Source organism: Sturnira hondurensis, unplaced genomic scaffold, assembly GCF_014824575.4.
Source record: "Sturnira hondurensis isolate 20B ecotype Veracruz unplaced genomic scaffold, ASM1482457v3 Scaffold0022566, whole genome shotgun sequence".
NCBI classification, from domain to species: domain Eukaryota; kingdom Metazoa; phylum Chordata; class Mammalia; order Chiroptera; family Phyllostomidae; genus Sturnira; species Sturnira hondurensis.
This window is the reverse complement of record NW_028095197.1, coordinates 6625213-6639369: the sequence shown is the minus strand read 5'-3', so window position 1 is coordinate 6639369 and position 14157 is coordinate 6625213. Positions and strand designations below refer to the sequence as shown.

General features: G+C 44.2%; 1 protein-coding gene across 1 annotated transcript; it reads right to left on the bottom strand.

Annotated features, from left to right (window-relative positions):
- Positions 1–5258: 5258 nt before the first annotated feature.
- On the bottom strand, positions 5259–10273 carry SPATA31G1 (SPATA31 subfamily G member 1). Its single transcript, XM_037036064.1, has 2 exons — positions 9950–10273; positions 5259–9563 (listed from the first exon to the last, which is right to left on the bottom strand). Exons 1-2 carry the CDS (start codon positions 10178–10180, stop codon positions 6114–6116), a joined length of 3681 nt encoding a protein of 1226 aa, XP_036891959.1. The 5' UTR covers positions 10181–10273; the 3' UTR covers positions 5259–6113.
- Positions 10274–14157: the final 3884 nt, after the last annotated feature.

Genomic DNA, 14157 nt, shown 5'->3' with positions numbered 1-14157 from the left:
ATAGCTACCATTATCATTTCGTGCTTCTGGGGTCCGTATCATGATACCTTACCCAAAGGAGTGAATGGTGCTGAGAAAATTATTTTCTGAGTCAAGTTTGTATTGGTTTCCTATACAGGAAACTTATACCAGGCTCTCATCTGGTTTAACTATAGTTAATCTTTAAGGACACAAGATAATTACATTGGCTGCTCTGATTATTCTGGGGCGAGTTGATCTCAGGTGCTTAAATATTTTTGTACTTTTTGGATTTGAGTGGGCTGTCTTTTTCCATGGCACTGTCTCTATCAGATTCTGTCTTTGCTTCTCTTTTTCATCCCCACCATTTAGGTAACCTGATGGCTTAGCCTTCAGTCTTCTTCTCACTCTGGTTACTCTGTCTCATCCTTATGGGTTGGCAGCCTCACCTCAGAGCTAAAGACAAGGTCTTTGAGGGAAAGGCACATAGTACCTCTGCATCAGGCTATGGGAGCATGACAGAAAGCAAGTGGTATTTTCCCATAAAAGTAGGGGTGCTGGTTGATAAGTGATGTTGGAATGATTGCTTTGTTTTCACTTGTCACAGTGTGTCTATAGGGAACACACTTGGAGCTCTACAGATTTCTTTAGGAAAAACCAAGACCAGACTTAGAGTGAGAGGCCTGGTCCCAGTGTTGACACTTGGGTTGAAAGCAGTGTGGCTTTGAACAACTTTACCTCTTTTGTGGCCTCCAGATTCTTAATCTGATAAAGTGATCAACAGTCACTTGTAACCTGTAGGAAGCAGTGAGGGACCGGTTGTCACCTTTCATCTGCAGAAGCCTGCATACTTACACCAGGAAGCAAGTTGCATCAACGGTCTGTCCTTTCCTTTACGGCATTCCCAGAAAGAAATTGGAATGTGGTCTTAACTGTACTTAATCACAGAAGTGATTAACCTATGGGAAGAACCCATAGTGCTATGGTTAAAAGATGGGTTTTTAGCCCTGGCTGGCATAGCTCAGTGGATTGAGCGTGGGCCGTGAACCAAAAGGTTGCAGGTTTGATTCCCAGTCAGGGCACATGCCTGGGTTGCCAGCCAGGTCCCCAGTGAAGCTACCACACATTAATGTTTCTCTCTCTCTCTTTCTCCCTCCCTTCTCCTCGCTAAAAATAAATATCTTTTTTAAAGGCATCTTTCTTTAAAAAAAGATGGGTTTTTAACTAAGAATGTGGTATTAATTACAGAGGACCAACAGTATGCCACAGATTGAACAAGTCTGACATCTTATAATGTAATTGGATCCAAGATAATTGATTCTACAAGTTGCCCTGAGAATCTGATGGACACACAATGCCTATGAGGGACACTGGTCTGTCAGTCATTAATTTGGTCTGCTGACCATTAATTCGAGTGAACTGTGGCAAACATTAAATGGTTTGTTACTCTTACCCAGTCCTACAATCTCCTGAATCCTAAAAAAGAATATAGGACTTGGACTTTTCATAAAGCTACCCAGAGATGCATAGACTCATTAAATGTCCCTGTGTCAAGTAGAAATTCAGAATTGCAATGTCTTTGAGGCTTGGGGAGTGGGGGTATTGGCGGTGGGGGAGGTGGGGAAAGAAAGTACCTTCAGTTCCACCCTTAGCCAGCAGGTGGTGAGTTTTGGACTCCAGCCCTCAGGTTTGGGCTATAAATAAAGCTTTGGAATAGAATAGTGACATTAGTGAGAGGAGGGAGAGGAACAATATGTACCTTCTGACTGTTTTTCCTCAACCAAATATACAGGGAATGTTGTAGGATGGGAAGAGCACTGGATTGGGAATGTGGGCTTGACCTCACAGAATCTCCCTTTCTTTTTTTTCTTTTTTTTATATTTTATTTTTAGAGAGGGGAAGGGAGGGAAACATCAGTGTGTGATTGCCTCTAGCGCGCCTGCTACTGGGGACGTGGCCTGCAACCCAGCCATGTGCACTGACTGGGAATCGAACCAGTGACCCTTTGGTTTGCAAACTGGCATTCAATCCACTGAGCCACACCAGCCAGAGCAGAATCTCACTTTCTTTGAAGGGCTTGAACTGCCATACTATCAGGAAATGTGCACTATCAACAAGGCAGAAATTGTTTTTTGGTTTTGTGTGTTTGTTTTTTAGAGAGAGGAAGAGGGGGGAGAGAGAGGAAAACCTTGCTTTGTTCCACTTATTTATGCATTCATTGGTAGTTTCTTGAATGTGCCCTGACTGGAGATCAAACTGGCAACCTTGATATATCAGGACGATGCTCTAACCAACTGACCTACCTGGCATAAATTGTTATGGGGCTACAAGAAGCGGCGAACAGAATCAGAGGAGGCTCTGGAGGTAGTCTGAGCTGGGCAATAAAGGAAGGTAGGGGAACTGACATGGAAATGCTGAGAACAATTAGCAAAAGGCACAGATGTCAGGAAATACAGAGAATGTCTAAGAAGCATCAGGTTGACTAGCCAGGGAGGCCTGGATTGAATTCAGAGAGGTCAGAAACTACATTGTTAAGAAATTAATATGCCGGAGTGAACTTTATTCTGAAGATATTATGGGTCCTTGAGGAAGGGGACAGTTTGGCCAAGGAAGTGAGTCAGATTTCAATTCAGAGGATTTGTTTTTTTAAAATAAGTTTTTATTGATTTTAAAGTTTTTTAAATTGATTTTTCTGGAGAAAGAAAGGGAGACATTGATTTGTTGTTCCACTAATTTATGCATTCATTGGTTTGTTCTTGTATGTGCCCTGACCAGAGACCGAACCCACAACTTTGGCATATCTGGACAGTGCTCTAACCAACTAAGTTACCTGGCCAGGGCCACTTTTCTTTCTTTTCTTTTTTTTTTAAAGATTTTATTTATTTATCTTTAGAGGGGAAAGGGAGGAGAGAAGGAGAGAAATATCAATGCATGGTTGCTTCTTGTGAGTCCCCTGCTGGGAACTGGCCTGCAACCCAGGCATGTGCCCTGACTGGGAATCGAACCACAATTGTGTGGTTCGCAGGCCCGTGCTCAATCCACTGAGCTACACCAGCCAGGGCCCACTTTTCTTTTTAATTGCAGCAATAAAACAAAATTTGCCTAACAGTTACCAAGTGTAGATAATATATAGTTCATAGATAAGAAATTCACTTTAAAATAACTTTTATTTTTCCCTGGCCTGTGTAGCTCATTTGGGCATTGTCCTGCAAACTGGAAGGCTGTGGGTTCATTTCCTGGTCAGGGCACATGCCTAGGCTGTGGATTTGGTCCCTAGTTGGAGCATATAAGAAGTGACCAATTGATGTTTCTCTCCTCCTTTTTTCCCTCCTTTCCCCTTCTCCAAGCCCTCTCTCTCTTTCTCTTTCTCTCAAAGCAATATAAAATGTCCCCAGGTGAAAAAAAAAACACTTTCATTTTTATAGAAGCAGTCATATGCATTGTAAAAATTTAGAAAAATATAAGCAAAATTTAAAACGTTGATATTCCCAATACAAGAGCACCATCTTTAGTTCATGTCTTTGGGTCTTTCTGGGCATGTGTGTCTGTACCTGTGACATTTTTAAATCAAAATGAGGTCATTCTGCTCTATAACTTTTTAAATGCTAATCTCTTCCTTTCAGAAATTTTCATATAGTCTAATTCGCAAACCATATTCACAGTTTCCCAAGTGACCTAGATGTGCCATTCACAACCATTTTCTTAGAGATTTCATTTACTTAATTACAGAGAGAGGGGAAAGGAGGGAGAAAGAGAAGGAGGGAAACTGACCTGTAACCTGGGCATATGCCCTGACTGGGAACTGAACCAGCAATATTTTGGTTTGCAGGTGGCCACTCAATCCACTGAGCCACATGAGCCAGGGCTGAAATTTATGTTTAATTATAATACTTAAACTTTTAGCTGGGAGCAAAGTGGGGAGAATGGAACAACTGTAATAGCATAATCAATAAACTACATTAAAAAAAACTTTTAGGGCATTTGTTGAAGAGTTTGGGTCGGTTGACCTTCAGAGATTTGTAGCCATGTAAAGGGATGGATTAGAAGGAATAGGCTACTAATTTGGTGAGAAATGATAACTGACAGTGATGATGGTGGAGAAATGGTGATGATGGAGAAATGGAAATGGATTTGAAATACACATAGCTTTAACTAACAGGATTTGATGATTGATTAGATTGGGGAGTGAGAGGAAGGGAAGATAGGCTTCTGACTACCCTTGGGGTGGGTGTGGTATCCTTCAATAGGAATGGCCAAATTGGAGGAAAAGGTTACAGGGAAAATGAGTAAATTTCAGACAAGTTGCATATGAGATGATGTAGGCTATTGGATGTGTGGATCTGAAACCTAGAAATGCTTAAAATCTTACGCATATTTTGCCCTGGCTTGTGTGGCTCAGTGGATTGAGCACCAGCCTGTGAACCAAAGGGTTGCTGGCTCGATTCCCCATTAGGGCACCTGCCTCGGTTGCAGGCCACATTCCCAGTTGGGGGTGCACAAGAAGCAACCACACATTGATGTTTCTTCCTCCCTTCCTCTCTCTCTAAAAATAAATAAATAGAATATTTAAAACAAGTTTTTGTCCATGTTTTGAAATATGGAATAGGTTTAAGGAATTTTATATATTTAAAAAAAATTTTTAATGGTACTGGTAAAATTGGACATCTATTTTGGGGGAGGAGTTAGATTTTCACCTACCATACTCAGAAACCAGCTTAATAATCTAAACATTAATATACAAAATTATAAAAGTACCAGAACAAAATACTTTAGAAGCTATAAAGAAAAATGTAAGATTTCATTACTTAAAAATTTTAAACTTTGGTACAATAAAAATCACCTTAAAATTAGAAAATAAGTCACAGATTGGGAGAAAGTATCTGCAAAATACATAATATGGTGAGTTAATATTTGTGGTATGCAGGATAATGGCTCCCCCAAGATGTTTATGTTCTAATCCCTGGAACCTGTGAATGTTATTTTACATAGAAAAGGGAATTAAGGCTTTAAATGGAAATAAGGTTGCTAACCAACTGACTTTAAGATAGGAATAGTATTTTGGATTATCTAGGTGAGCCCAGTGTATTTACAAGTTTTTTTTTTTTTAGACTTTATTTACTTTTTAGAGAGAGGGGGAAAGGAGGGAGAAAAAGAGAAGCGTCATTGTGCAAGAGATTACATCAATTGGTTGCCTCTCACACGCCCCCCACTGGAGAACCTGGCCTGCAACCCAGGCATGTGCCCTGACTGACTGGGACTTGAACCTGTGATTTGGTTCACAGGCCATCACTCAGTCCACTGAGTCACACCAGCTAGGGCTACAAGTGTTTTTAAAAGTGGAAGAGGGAAGACTTTTCTAACTTTGAAGATGGAGTAAGAGAACCAGTAGCCAAGGAATGTCAGCAGCCTCTAGAAGGCAGGAAAGACAAAGAATGACCCTTACCTTGTGCTTACAGAAAAGAATGCAGCCCTGTCAACCTCTTGATTTTATTTTTCTGACAAAGTAAATTTGTGTTATTTTGTGGTAACTTGTTATGACAGCAGTAGAAAACTAATACGGTATCTAACAAATAGGAGGTAAACGTTATGAACAGGCAAATCTAGAAGAAATCCAGGCGGCCGCTAAACATGTAAAGGCACTTGTTTCTGTAGCCTTGGGAGTAAATGGTTGTTGCACTAAGAGAGAGAAAGAGCTGAGGGCTTAGAAGAAACGGTTGGAAAGATATGTGGAAAACTTGTGGGTCAAGTGAATGAAGAACAGGACCATACTCAGGCATACACTGGGTCTGCCTAGACCCAGACCGATTGTGCTCATGGGAACAGATGTATTTTTATTCTGTTCACTTGCTGTGAAGTTATTCTCAAGGGCAGCACTGGACTGTTCTCCCCTGGCCTTTCAGCCTCAACCTGTAGAAAGGAATGTGTGGGCCCAAGGCTGATCATCTGAAGGGCTTGAAAAGAAATTCAAGCCTGCAGAATCCTGAGTTCTTTAGGGACTTGCCTGATTCTAAAGGAATATAGCTACTGCAGAAGTTAATAGGGAACTGACATTCCCAGTATGCCAGACTCCAAAGAAGACACAAGTGGGATTTGTCTAGTTCAGCTAGTTTATTAGAGTTTCCTCTGCCTGCTTCCCCAGCCCTCAGGTGCCAGTACTACCAGCTGTTCCTCATGCTGACTGGATTTGGTGGGCCTGGCCCACGGCTACTTAGACACTTGGCTAGCACCTTTCGAAGACCCCTGGTAAGGCGAGCTTGACGTGTAGGGGAAAAGTGCTTCCCCATGTGGGCCCAGGGGCAGTGCGTACAGTGCCGAGGGATCAGGATATAACCAGTTCTCATCTCTGCTTCTCGCTTATCTTGGGGACCTGTAGGCATGGAGTAAAGCTCCTGGGGGTGAGCAGTGTGTATAGAGCTCTGGTTCCTTTGGAAAAGTCGGTTTTCAGGGGCCTCCACTGGCCTTCCAGCCTGGGCTGGGTGGCTCTTTCCCATAACTGTGGATGACCCCAATCTTGCATCCCCTCCTCTGTGGTCTCCTGCTTTGGATTTCCTGGGGCTGTCTCTCTCTCCGGCTGAAAATTGTGCTGAAGCTTTGTCTTGCCTGTTGCCTGAGACTAGAACCTCAGGGTATGAGGCCTCTCTCAAGCCTGGGCAGTTTTCATTAGCCTCCACGTGAACACGTGGTCCCTGAGGTGAGACCCGGGCCACTGTCTTTGCCTTCACTCTTTCCTCTCTCTGAGACCTTTGTTTCACCCTACTAGACCCATGTGGCTGAGGATGGGAAAAGGGGTGGGAGTGAAAACAGTGGACAGGCTGAGTTACTGTGCTCTCTGCTTCGGGGGGATGACAGCTTGAAGAGTAGGGACATAGGTTGGGGTGATGAGTCTGTTGTAAGGGGTAGGAAAAGAGTCTCCAAGTGCCTGGAGTTGTGGAGCTCAGGGCAGGGGAGCTGACAAATGATTGACTTGGGCCAGGGGATCTGGAAGCAGGGCTCAGCTGCAGTTTCTTCAGCCCAAGTTCTAATTCTGTACTCCAGTGCCAGACCTGGATCCCAGGGTGCAGGGACGCCTCTGGGACAGCGTTTCTCTCGGAGGGTGGGATCTCTCCCTTAACTCCCAGGAACAGTTCTTTGGGTAGGCCAGGCTGGTTGGACTCAGTCTTCAGAGCTTCAGCTAGGGTGGGAGGCCAGGGTATTGGCTGCAGGGGATCTGCTGCTGGAGGGCTGGGACCCTGGGGGATCTCTCTTTGTCGCACATTCCTCCTCACAAACTTAAGGGCCATGTGAGGATCTGGTACTTGAGCAGAGAGTGTGTTAGGATTTGGGCCTGGGAGCTTGGTTGCCCAGCTGTTCTCTCTCTGCTCCACGGCCTCCTCCTCAGTCTTACAGTTGCCTTGGTCTCCAATAGGCTCACATGAGTGAGACTTTGACATAGAATTTGGAAGTGGGCTGGGGCCCCACAGTGGAGACACAGGAGCACAACAGATTTTTTTCTGCTTCATGCACCCCTCAACAGATTCAGAGTCAGAAAAGACTCCCAAAGGTCTAGCTCCATGTGGCTGTTGGGGTAAGCTGGGAGCTGGGAGCTCAGAGGTCCAGGAGTTCTTTTTCCTTTGTGAATCCCCATAGCTAGCCTCAGAATCAGACAGGACCCCCATGGGGCTAACTCTGAAGGGTTCTAGTGTGAGAGTTGGATATGGGCTGAGGGCCAGAGATGGGGGCTCAGAAGCCCAGAAATACCTGGAATGTTCAATGACCTTCCATGCAGTTTCTGATCTAGTGGGGCCTCCCACAGAATTGGTTCTGTGAGGCTCAGGAATGGGAGCTAGAGACTGACCATAGTCGGGGGCTATAGACTCAGAGGTCCAGAGGTTCTCTATTTGCCCTGTGGTCTCCCACAAAGCCTTGGACTTAGACAGGATTTCCTGGGGCCCCATTCCTAGAGACTCTATTGGGCAGGCTGAGGGAAGACTGGCAGGTAAAACTGAGTCTGCCGAGACCCAAAGATTTTCTCTATTTTGCATCCCTTTCCATGGAGTCTCAGGTCTTGATGGGACACATTTAGAGCTGATTCCATAGAACCCTGGATTGAGGTCCAAGGCTCGGGGCTCAAAGACCTGTAGGTTTTCTGAGTTTTCTCTGCATTCCCAGAGGTACTTGTATCCAGGTGGATCTCCCAGGGGACCACCTCTCAGGAGTTCTGGCAGGGGGTCTGAGGGAGGACAAGGGGCTGGCATTGGAGACCCAGAGGCTTGAGGCTTCTGTTTGTCCCCCATGGTTCCCCAAAAGTCCTTAGGTATAGAAAGTTCTTCTTCAGAGCTGACTTTCTGGGATTTTGACAGAGAATCCGGGGCTTGGTAAGAGGCTGGCATTGGGGGCCCAGAGGCTTTCAGATTCTTTCTATGCCCTGTGGTTCTCCACTGAGTCTCACATCCAGGTGAAATTCCCAGGGGTCTAGTTTCTCGAGGCTCTGTTATGGGAGCTGCAGATTGGTAAAGGACCAGGACTGGAGGCTTGGAGATATGAGGATTCTCTCTTTGCCTTGTGGTTTCCCGGAGGTCATCAGATCCATGCAGGCCTCCTATAGGGCTAACCCCCTGGAGTTCTGGCAGAGAGCCTGGGGTTGGGCTGGGAACTGGCACTGCTGGCTCAGAGGCTTTGGAGTCCTCGTTTTGCACCATGGTTCTCCACGGGGACTCAAACCTAGTCAGGACTCCCAGCAGGTTAGGGGGATACAGCAGAGAGGCAGAGAGTAAATCTGGAATGTGTTGTGGGAGGCCAGGATCCCATGGCATCCCCCACCACACCTCAGATGAGGGAAGAAACTTGGGGGGTCTTGTTCTTTGGAGTTCAGGCTGTAGATGCAGGGCTTGATCCTCAGAGACCCAAGGGACTGCTCTCTGCCACATAAGCCACTGTGTAGGTGCCTGAACACCAGAATGGAATCCTGTATTGTCTATGGGAAAGCACTTAAGATGGAGGGGTAGTGATGGAACAGAAGGGGAAGATGGTGGGGGAAGTTGCTGAGGACCGGGGGCCAATTCTTCCAGGTCTTTCATAGTGTGCACTTTATGGATAGGAAGTGGGGTTGGGGAGCAATATTGGGAAGACCGCAGGTTGGAGGACCTAGGCAGGAAGGAAAGCTTGTTGAAGCAGACAGAAGGACCAACAGGTAACTTCAGAGGAAAGGGGCCAACTGAGCTCAGGATGGTGGCCTCTAAGGACTCACTGTGCAGAGAAGGGAGTCCCCAGAAGAGCTGGCTTTTTCTCTGCTGTAGACGACTCCCTGATGCTGCCTTGCGCCTCACAGGCAAGTTGGTCAGGACCTGAAAGGTGGGGAATGATCTGGAAGGGCCTGGGGTCTGCGTGAGTGCTAGCTCTGGTGTCCCTCTAATCTTGTGTTGGCTCTCAGAGTCACAGGGTGGTTGGGCCGGGGCTGTAGTAGCTTGCTCTTCAATAGGAGTTGCTTTGGGAAGAGAACATGGCTTCAGTGAATCCAAGAATATCACCTTTTCTTTCTCCTCTTCTCCCTCTTCTTCTTCCTCTTCCCCTGACTTCCACCTCCACAGATGACAAAGGAAAGCCACACGGTACAGAAGCAGTAGGCCCTGGGAGATGGAGAAAGACGCTATTAGGTATGAAGCCTTTTCAGACACACAAGGTGTGTCATGAAGCTCAGTCTCTGTTCCACATCCAGAGTGAATGGTTGGTTACTCTGTCCCCACATCTGTGGTCAATAGTCACTTACCCATCCAATGTTAACAGCCATTGCCCAGCCTGCATGTGGAGACTGGCATTCCTTACATAATCCTACATCTATGGTAAGTGACCACTCACCTGCCTTCAAATCTTGTGTCAGTGGTCAGTCACCCAGCCTCACATTTAAGGTTTATAGTCTACTCACTTGGGCTCACATCCATTTCAGTGATTCCTCACCAAAATTCACATGGGGTGTCAAAAGTCATTTAGCCCTCTGCATGTCTATGTCACCCACCTTGCCTTGCTTCATGTCCCCGGAGTACCAGGGCCAAAGATGTCGCGAATTCCCAAGCTGCCACCACCTCCGGATCTGCCAAATTATGAACAGGAATAGTGTCACTATATTCCCTGTACTCTGGAGGCAGCTGCTGCCACAGTGTCTACAGGCCAGGGCGTGGGTCAGCTGGCTCCAGAGAAGCCCCTTGACATCCTCAGCCCTAAGGATGCCCCCTAGCAGCCAGTCCATTTTCCTCCACTTAGTGGCAGTTTATCCTGATGTCATCACTGCATCACAGAACAAAGAACTCCCATGCCTCACACACCTAACAGCCTTCTCCCTGAATTTAGGGTAAAAAATTGCCACCACAAGACAATTCATACTTCACACAGTGAAACATGGGTGATTCCCTTTTGTCTTTTTTTTTTACTAATTTTTTAAACTTTTATTTATTTATCTCTAGAAGGGAAGGGAAGGAGAGGAGAGAAATATCAGTGTATGGTTGCTTCTGGTGCATCCCCTGTTGGGAAGTGGCCCTGCTGGGAACTGTGCCCTGATGGGGAATCAAACGGCAATCTTTTGGTTCACAGGCCCGTGCTCAATCCACTGATTCCCTTTTGTCTTGATTGCCAGGGTCAGAATTATGCTTCAGGATAAGGACATGAATTGCGGATAAGGTCATTGTGGATAAGGACATGGATTCTAGCATCAAAACTGCCTCATTCAAACACCAGCTCTGCTACTTTCTATCTGTGAAATCTTAGTCAAATTTAAGTTTTCAGTGCCTTAGTTTTTTCACCTGTAAATGAGAATAATATTTATTACCATGTAGGGTTTTTTTGAGAATCAAATGAATAAATTTATATGCTTAGAACAGTATACAGTATATATGCTATATTATATGCACTCTACATTAAAATTTTATTTCTTTTAAGGCTCCTGATTACAAGCCTCATTCCATTTTTAATGGATAGAATCTTCTCCCTCTTTTAAAAAAAAATCTCTTATCAGTTGCAAACTATCTTATTTGACTTTAGGTTGCCTGAAATATTTTTGGCAAGCATTCATATTAAGGGTAACATATCAATCAAATGTGCTTGACCATTTTTCTTCATTTGCCCTTCTTTCCCTTAAAACCACCACTTATTCCATGTCAACTCTTATTTGCAGGGCCACCCTTCAATCTTTGCCTTCCCAGCACTAGTCAATGCCTCTCTTCTAACCCCGCCCCTCTCAAAGTCCAGCTTAGTCTGGTAGAAAGAGCTCTGAACTAAAACTGAGGGGACCTGGGTTCTCTAGTTCTGTCACTGATTGGCCATGTGATTGGGTAAGAAAAGTTTCTCCATTGCTACCCTAAATTGGATTAATTTGCTCATTCAATATATATTTATTTTTTAAAGATTTTATTTATTTATTTTTAGAGAGAGGGGAAGGGAAGGAGAAAGAAAGGGAGAGAAATAAAGGGCCTCTCACATGCCCTCTACTGGGGACCTGGCCCACAACCCAGGCATGTGCCCTGATTGGGAATCGAACTGGTGACCCTTTGGATCACAGCCCATGCTCAATCCACTGAGGTACACCAGCCAGGGCTCAATATACATGTATTTATCAGGTACTACGATCAGTAAGAAGAGACTCTAAAGTAAGTCCTATTTCAGTGGGGAAAGTAGTCAAGTAATAGACAATAAAATAGAGATATTCACAATGGAGGCAGATAAAGTTACCTAACCAGGCTGGAGAAGGGGATAGTTTTTCAGGGGCTATGTCCCAGAAGAGAAGATCAATGCTTGGTTTGAGGAACCAAGAAAATGAGAGTGTAGGGAGTGAGAGAAGTACAGTGCAAGCAGGAGGAATAGCCTGCATAAAGGGGCTAGGGCAGAGAAAATATGTCCCATTAGGAAAAATGAAGGTATTTCAATGCAGTGGGGATTGAGGAAGCAATAGGAGATAGACCTGGAAAGACAAAATCACAAAGGGCCCTGAATACCAGTCTAAGAAGTTAAAATTTATTTTGAAGGTAATGGTAAATCATTGAAAAGTTTTGAGCAGGGAAGTGACAAAATAAAGTTTGTATCTTGTAGAGAACACTCTGGCTATAGTGAGAGTAAAGAGATTAGAGATTGAAGGCAAGAGAGTAGTTAGGCAATTCTTGCTTTAATTTAGGTAAAATAAAAGATGAGGCCTGAAGATGCCAGTGATGGTGGGAATAGAGAATAATGGGTTCAAGTAGAATTCCATAGATGAAACTGATTAGACTTTGTAACCAATGGGATGGGGTGGAGGGAGTGGGAGATGAGAATGACTCCAGGGATTCTGGGAGGAAACTGAATGTGTATGTTAGGGCCATTTTACTGCGACAGGGAACACAGACCTGGATACCGTTATAGGGTTTGTGCCAAATTGATGGGTTACATTTTATTTAATTTTATGTATTTTTTCTTTTTTTAAGATTTTGTTTATTTATTTATAGTCAGAGGGGAAGGGAGGGAGAAAGAGAGGGAGAGAAACATCCCTGTGTAGTTGCCTCTCACATGCCCCCTACTGGGGACCTGGCCTGTAATCTAGGCATGTGTACTGACTGGGAATCAAACTGGTGACCCTTTGGTTTGCAGGCCAGCACTCAATCCACTGAGCCATACCAGCCAGGGCTGACGGGTTCCAAATGTCTAAAAATTCACATTTTAGACATTTGAATTTGAGGTCCCTATGACAAAGCAAAGCTAGGCAGGAGGCAATTAAATACATAGATTTGAAGCTTGAGAGAGTGATCTATGGGGAAGATGTAAATTTGCCAGCTAGCAGCATATATGTAGCAGCTGAAACCATAAGAAGGCTTAACTGATATGTAAAATTTAGCCTGGACAATGTGGCCAGTAGTTTTTATTTTTAATTAAAAAATTTAATTAGTAGCCAACACTATAAGCTTAATAGGTTGTACATAACAATCAACATTTCAGGGGGTGGGCTGGGTTGGGAGTAAAAGACAGAAAACTATACTTGAAAAATAATTAAATTAAAAAATTGTAAATACTAAACATTAAAAAAAAACATTTTAAGCTTAAAATCTGGCAACATTGGAGTCCCCTTCCTACCAAGTAAAGATCATTTGCATCTCTTTGCCACACTAGAAGAAGGGTTGTCTTGGGCCACACATTAAATACATTGTGACATGTAATCACACAAAAAATCTCATAATGTTTTGAGTAAATTTATGATTTTGTGCTGGGCCACATTCACAGACATCCTGGGCTGCATGCGGCCTGTGGGCACACCTGACTTAGAGTTAAGTAGCAGTTGCTCCCTTTGAAGTGGACACGTGCTCTCCAATTCACCGTGGCTCTTACCATATTTTCATTGTTAATGCCAAGGGTAAGGGTTACTTACTGTTTAGCATTGTGTCTTTGATTTTGTTTTCTTCTATTTGTCCAATTTTACTCATTTGTATTACTGATATTTGGGTTTGCTACCTCTGCATGAAGAAGATAAGTCGAGTCCTTAGAGAAGGCAATACTGAATACTTATTCTGCACTAGTTAATTTATACTTATGGCAGAATAATTTACCAAGTTATTAATTGCTGTCTCCTATTCCTTGCCAGTGGGATAAAAAGGCAACTTTGTTCTCCTTCCAGGAATTCTAGGTTTCTTTTCTCATGGAATTATTAATAGATTTTGTATTTTCTAGTCCCAAACCAAAGTTGCAAGATACCTGATCTACAACCTTACCCAGGCTCTTGTGTGGAAGGGGAACTTAGTTTAGCTGGGTGTTCTTGAGAAGCAGAAGGTGGAGGATGTGCTGGGTTGAGGGAAGAGGAGTTGTCCAAAGATAGCAGTGGGTCCCGGGACTTGGGCCCCCTGAGTGACAGAGGCTGTACAAAAGTTCACTAGGAGGCATCAGGACTTCTGATGGGGAGAGAGCTGATTCAATGGTTAGACCACTAACCATCTAGCACATAGTCTTGGGAACTGCAGCAAAAGGTGCTGGTGTGCATACTGGGCAGAGATACTGTATAGCCACCTGTCCTTGAACGGACCAGATGGGTTTAGATGATGCACATCCTTGGGGCAACTATGACGGACTCACCGTGAGCTTCTTTCCTAAGTGGTTTTCTTTTCCTCTTCTTTTTTTGTTTTTGGCCAGTGAATACCACACTAAAGAGGGAAAAAGACCACCCAATCATGATTAATATTAGATGTCTTCAAACCCTAGTAAATGGGAGTTTTGAGC

Coding starts and splice junctions, on each gene's coding strand:
- SPATA31G1 (XM_037036064.1), bottom strand. CDS start 10,180: ATGGACTGGCTGCTAGGGGGCATCCTTAGGGCTGAGGATGTCAAGGGG. Junction 9,564..9,949: donor GGGACATGAAGCAAGGCAAG/GTGGGTGACATA, acceptor TCCATCTCCCAG/GGCCTACTGCTTCTGTACCG.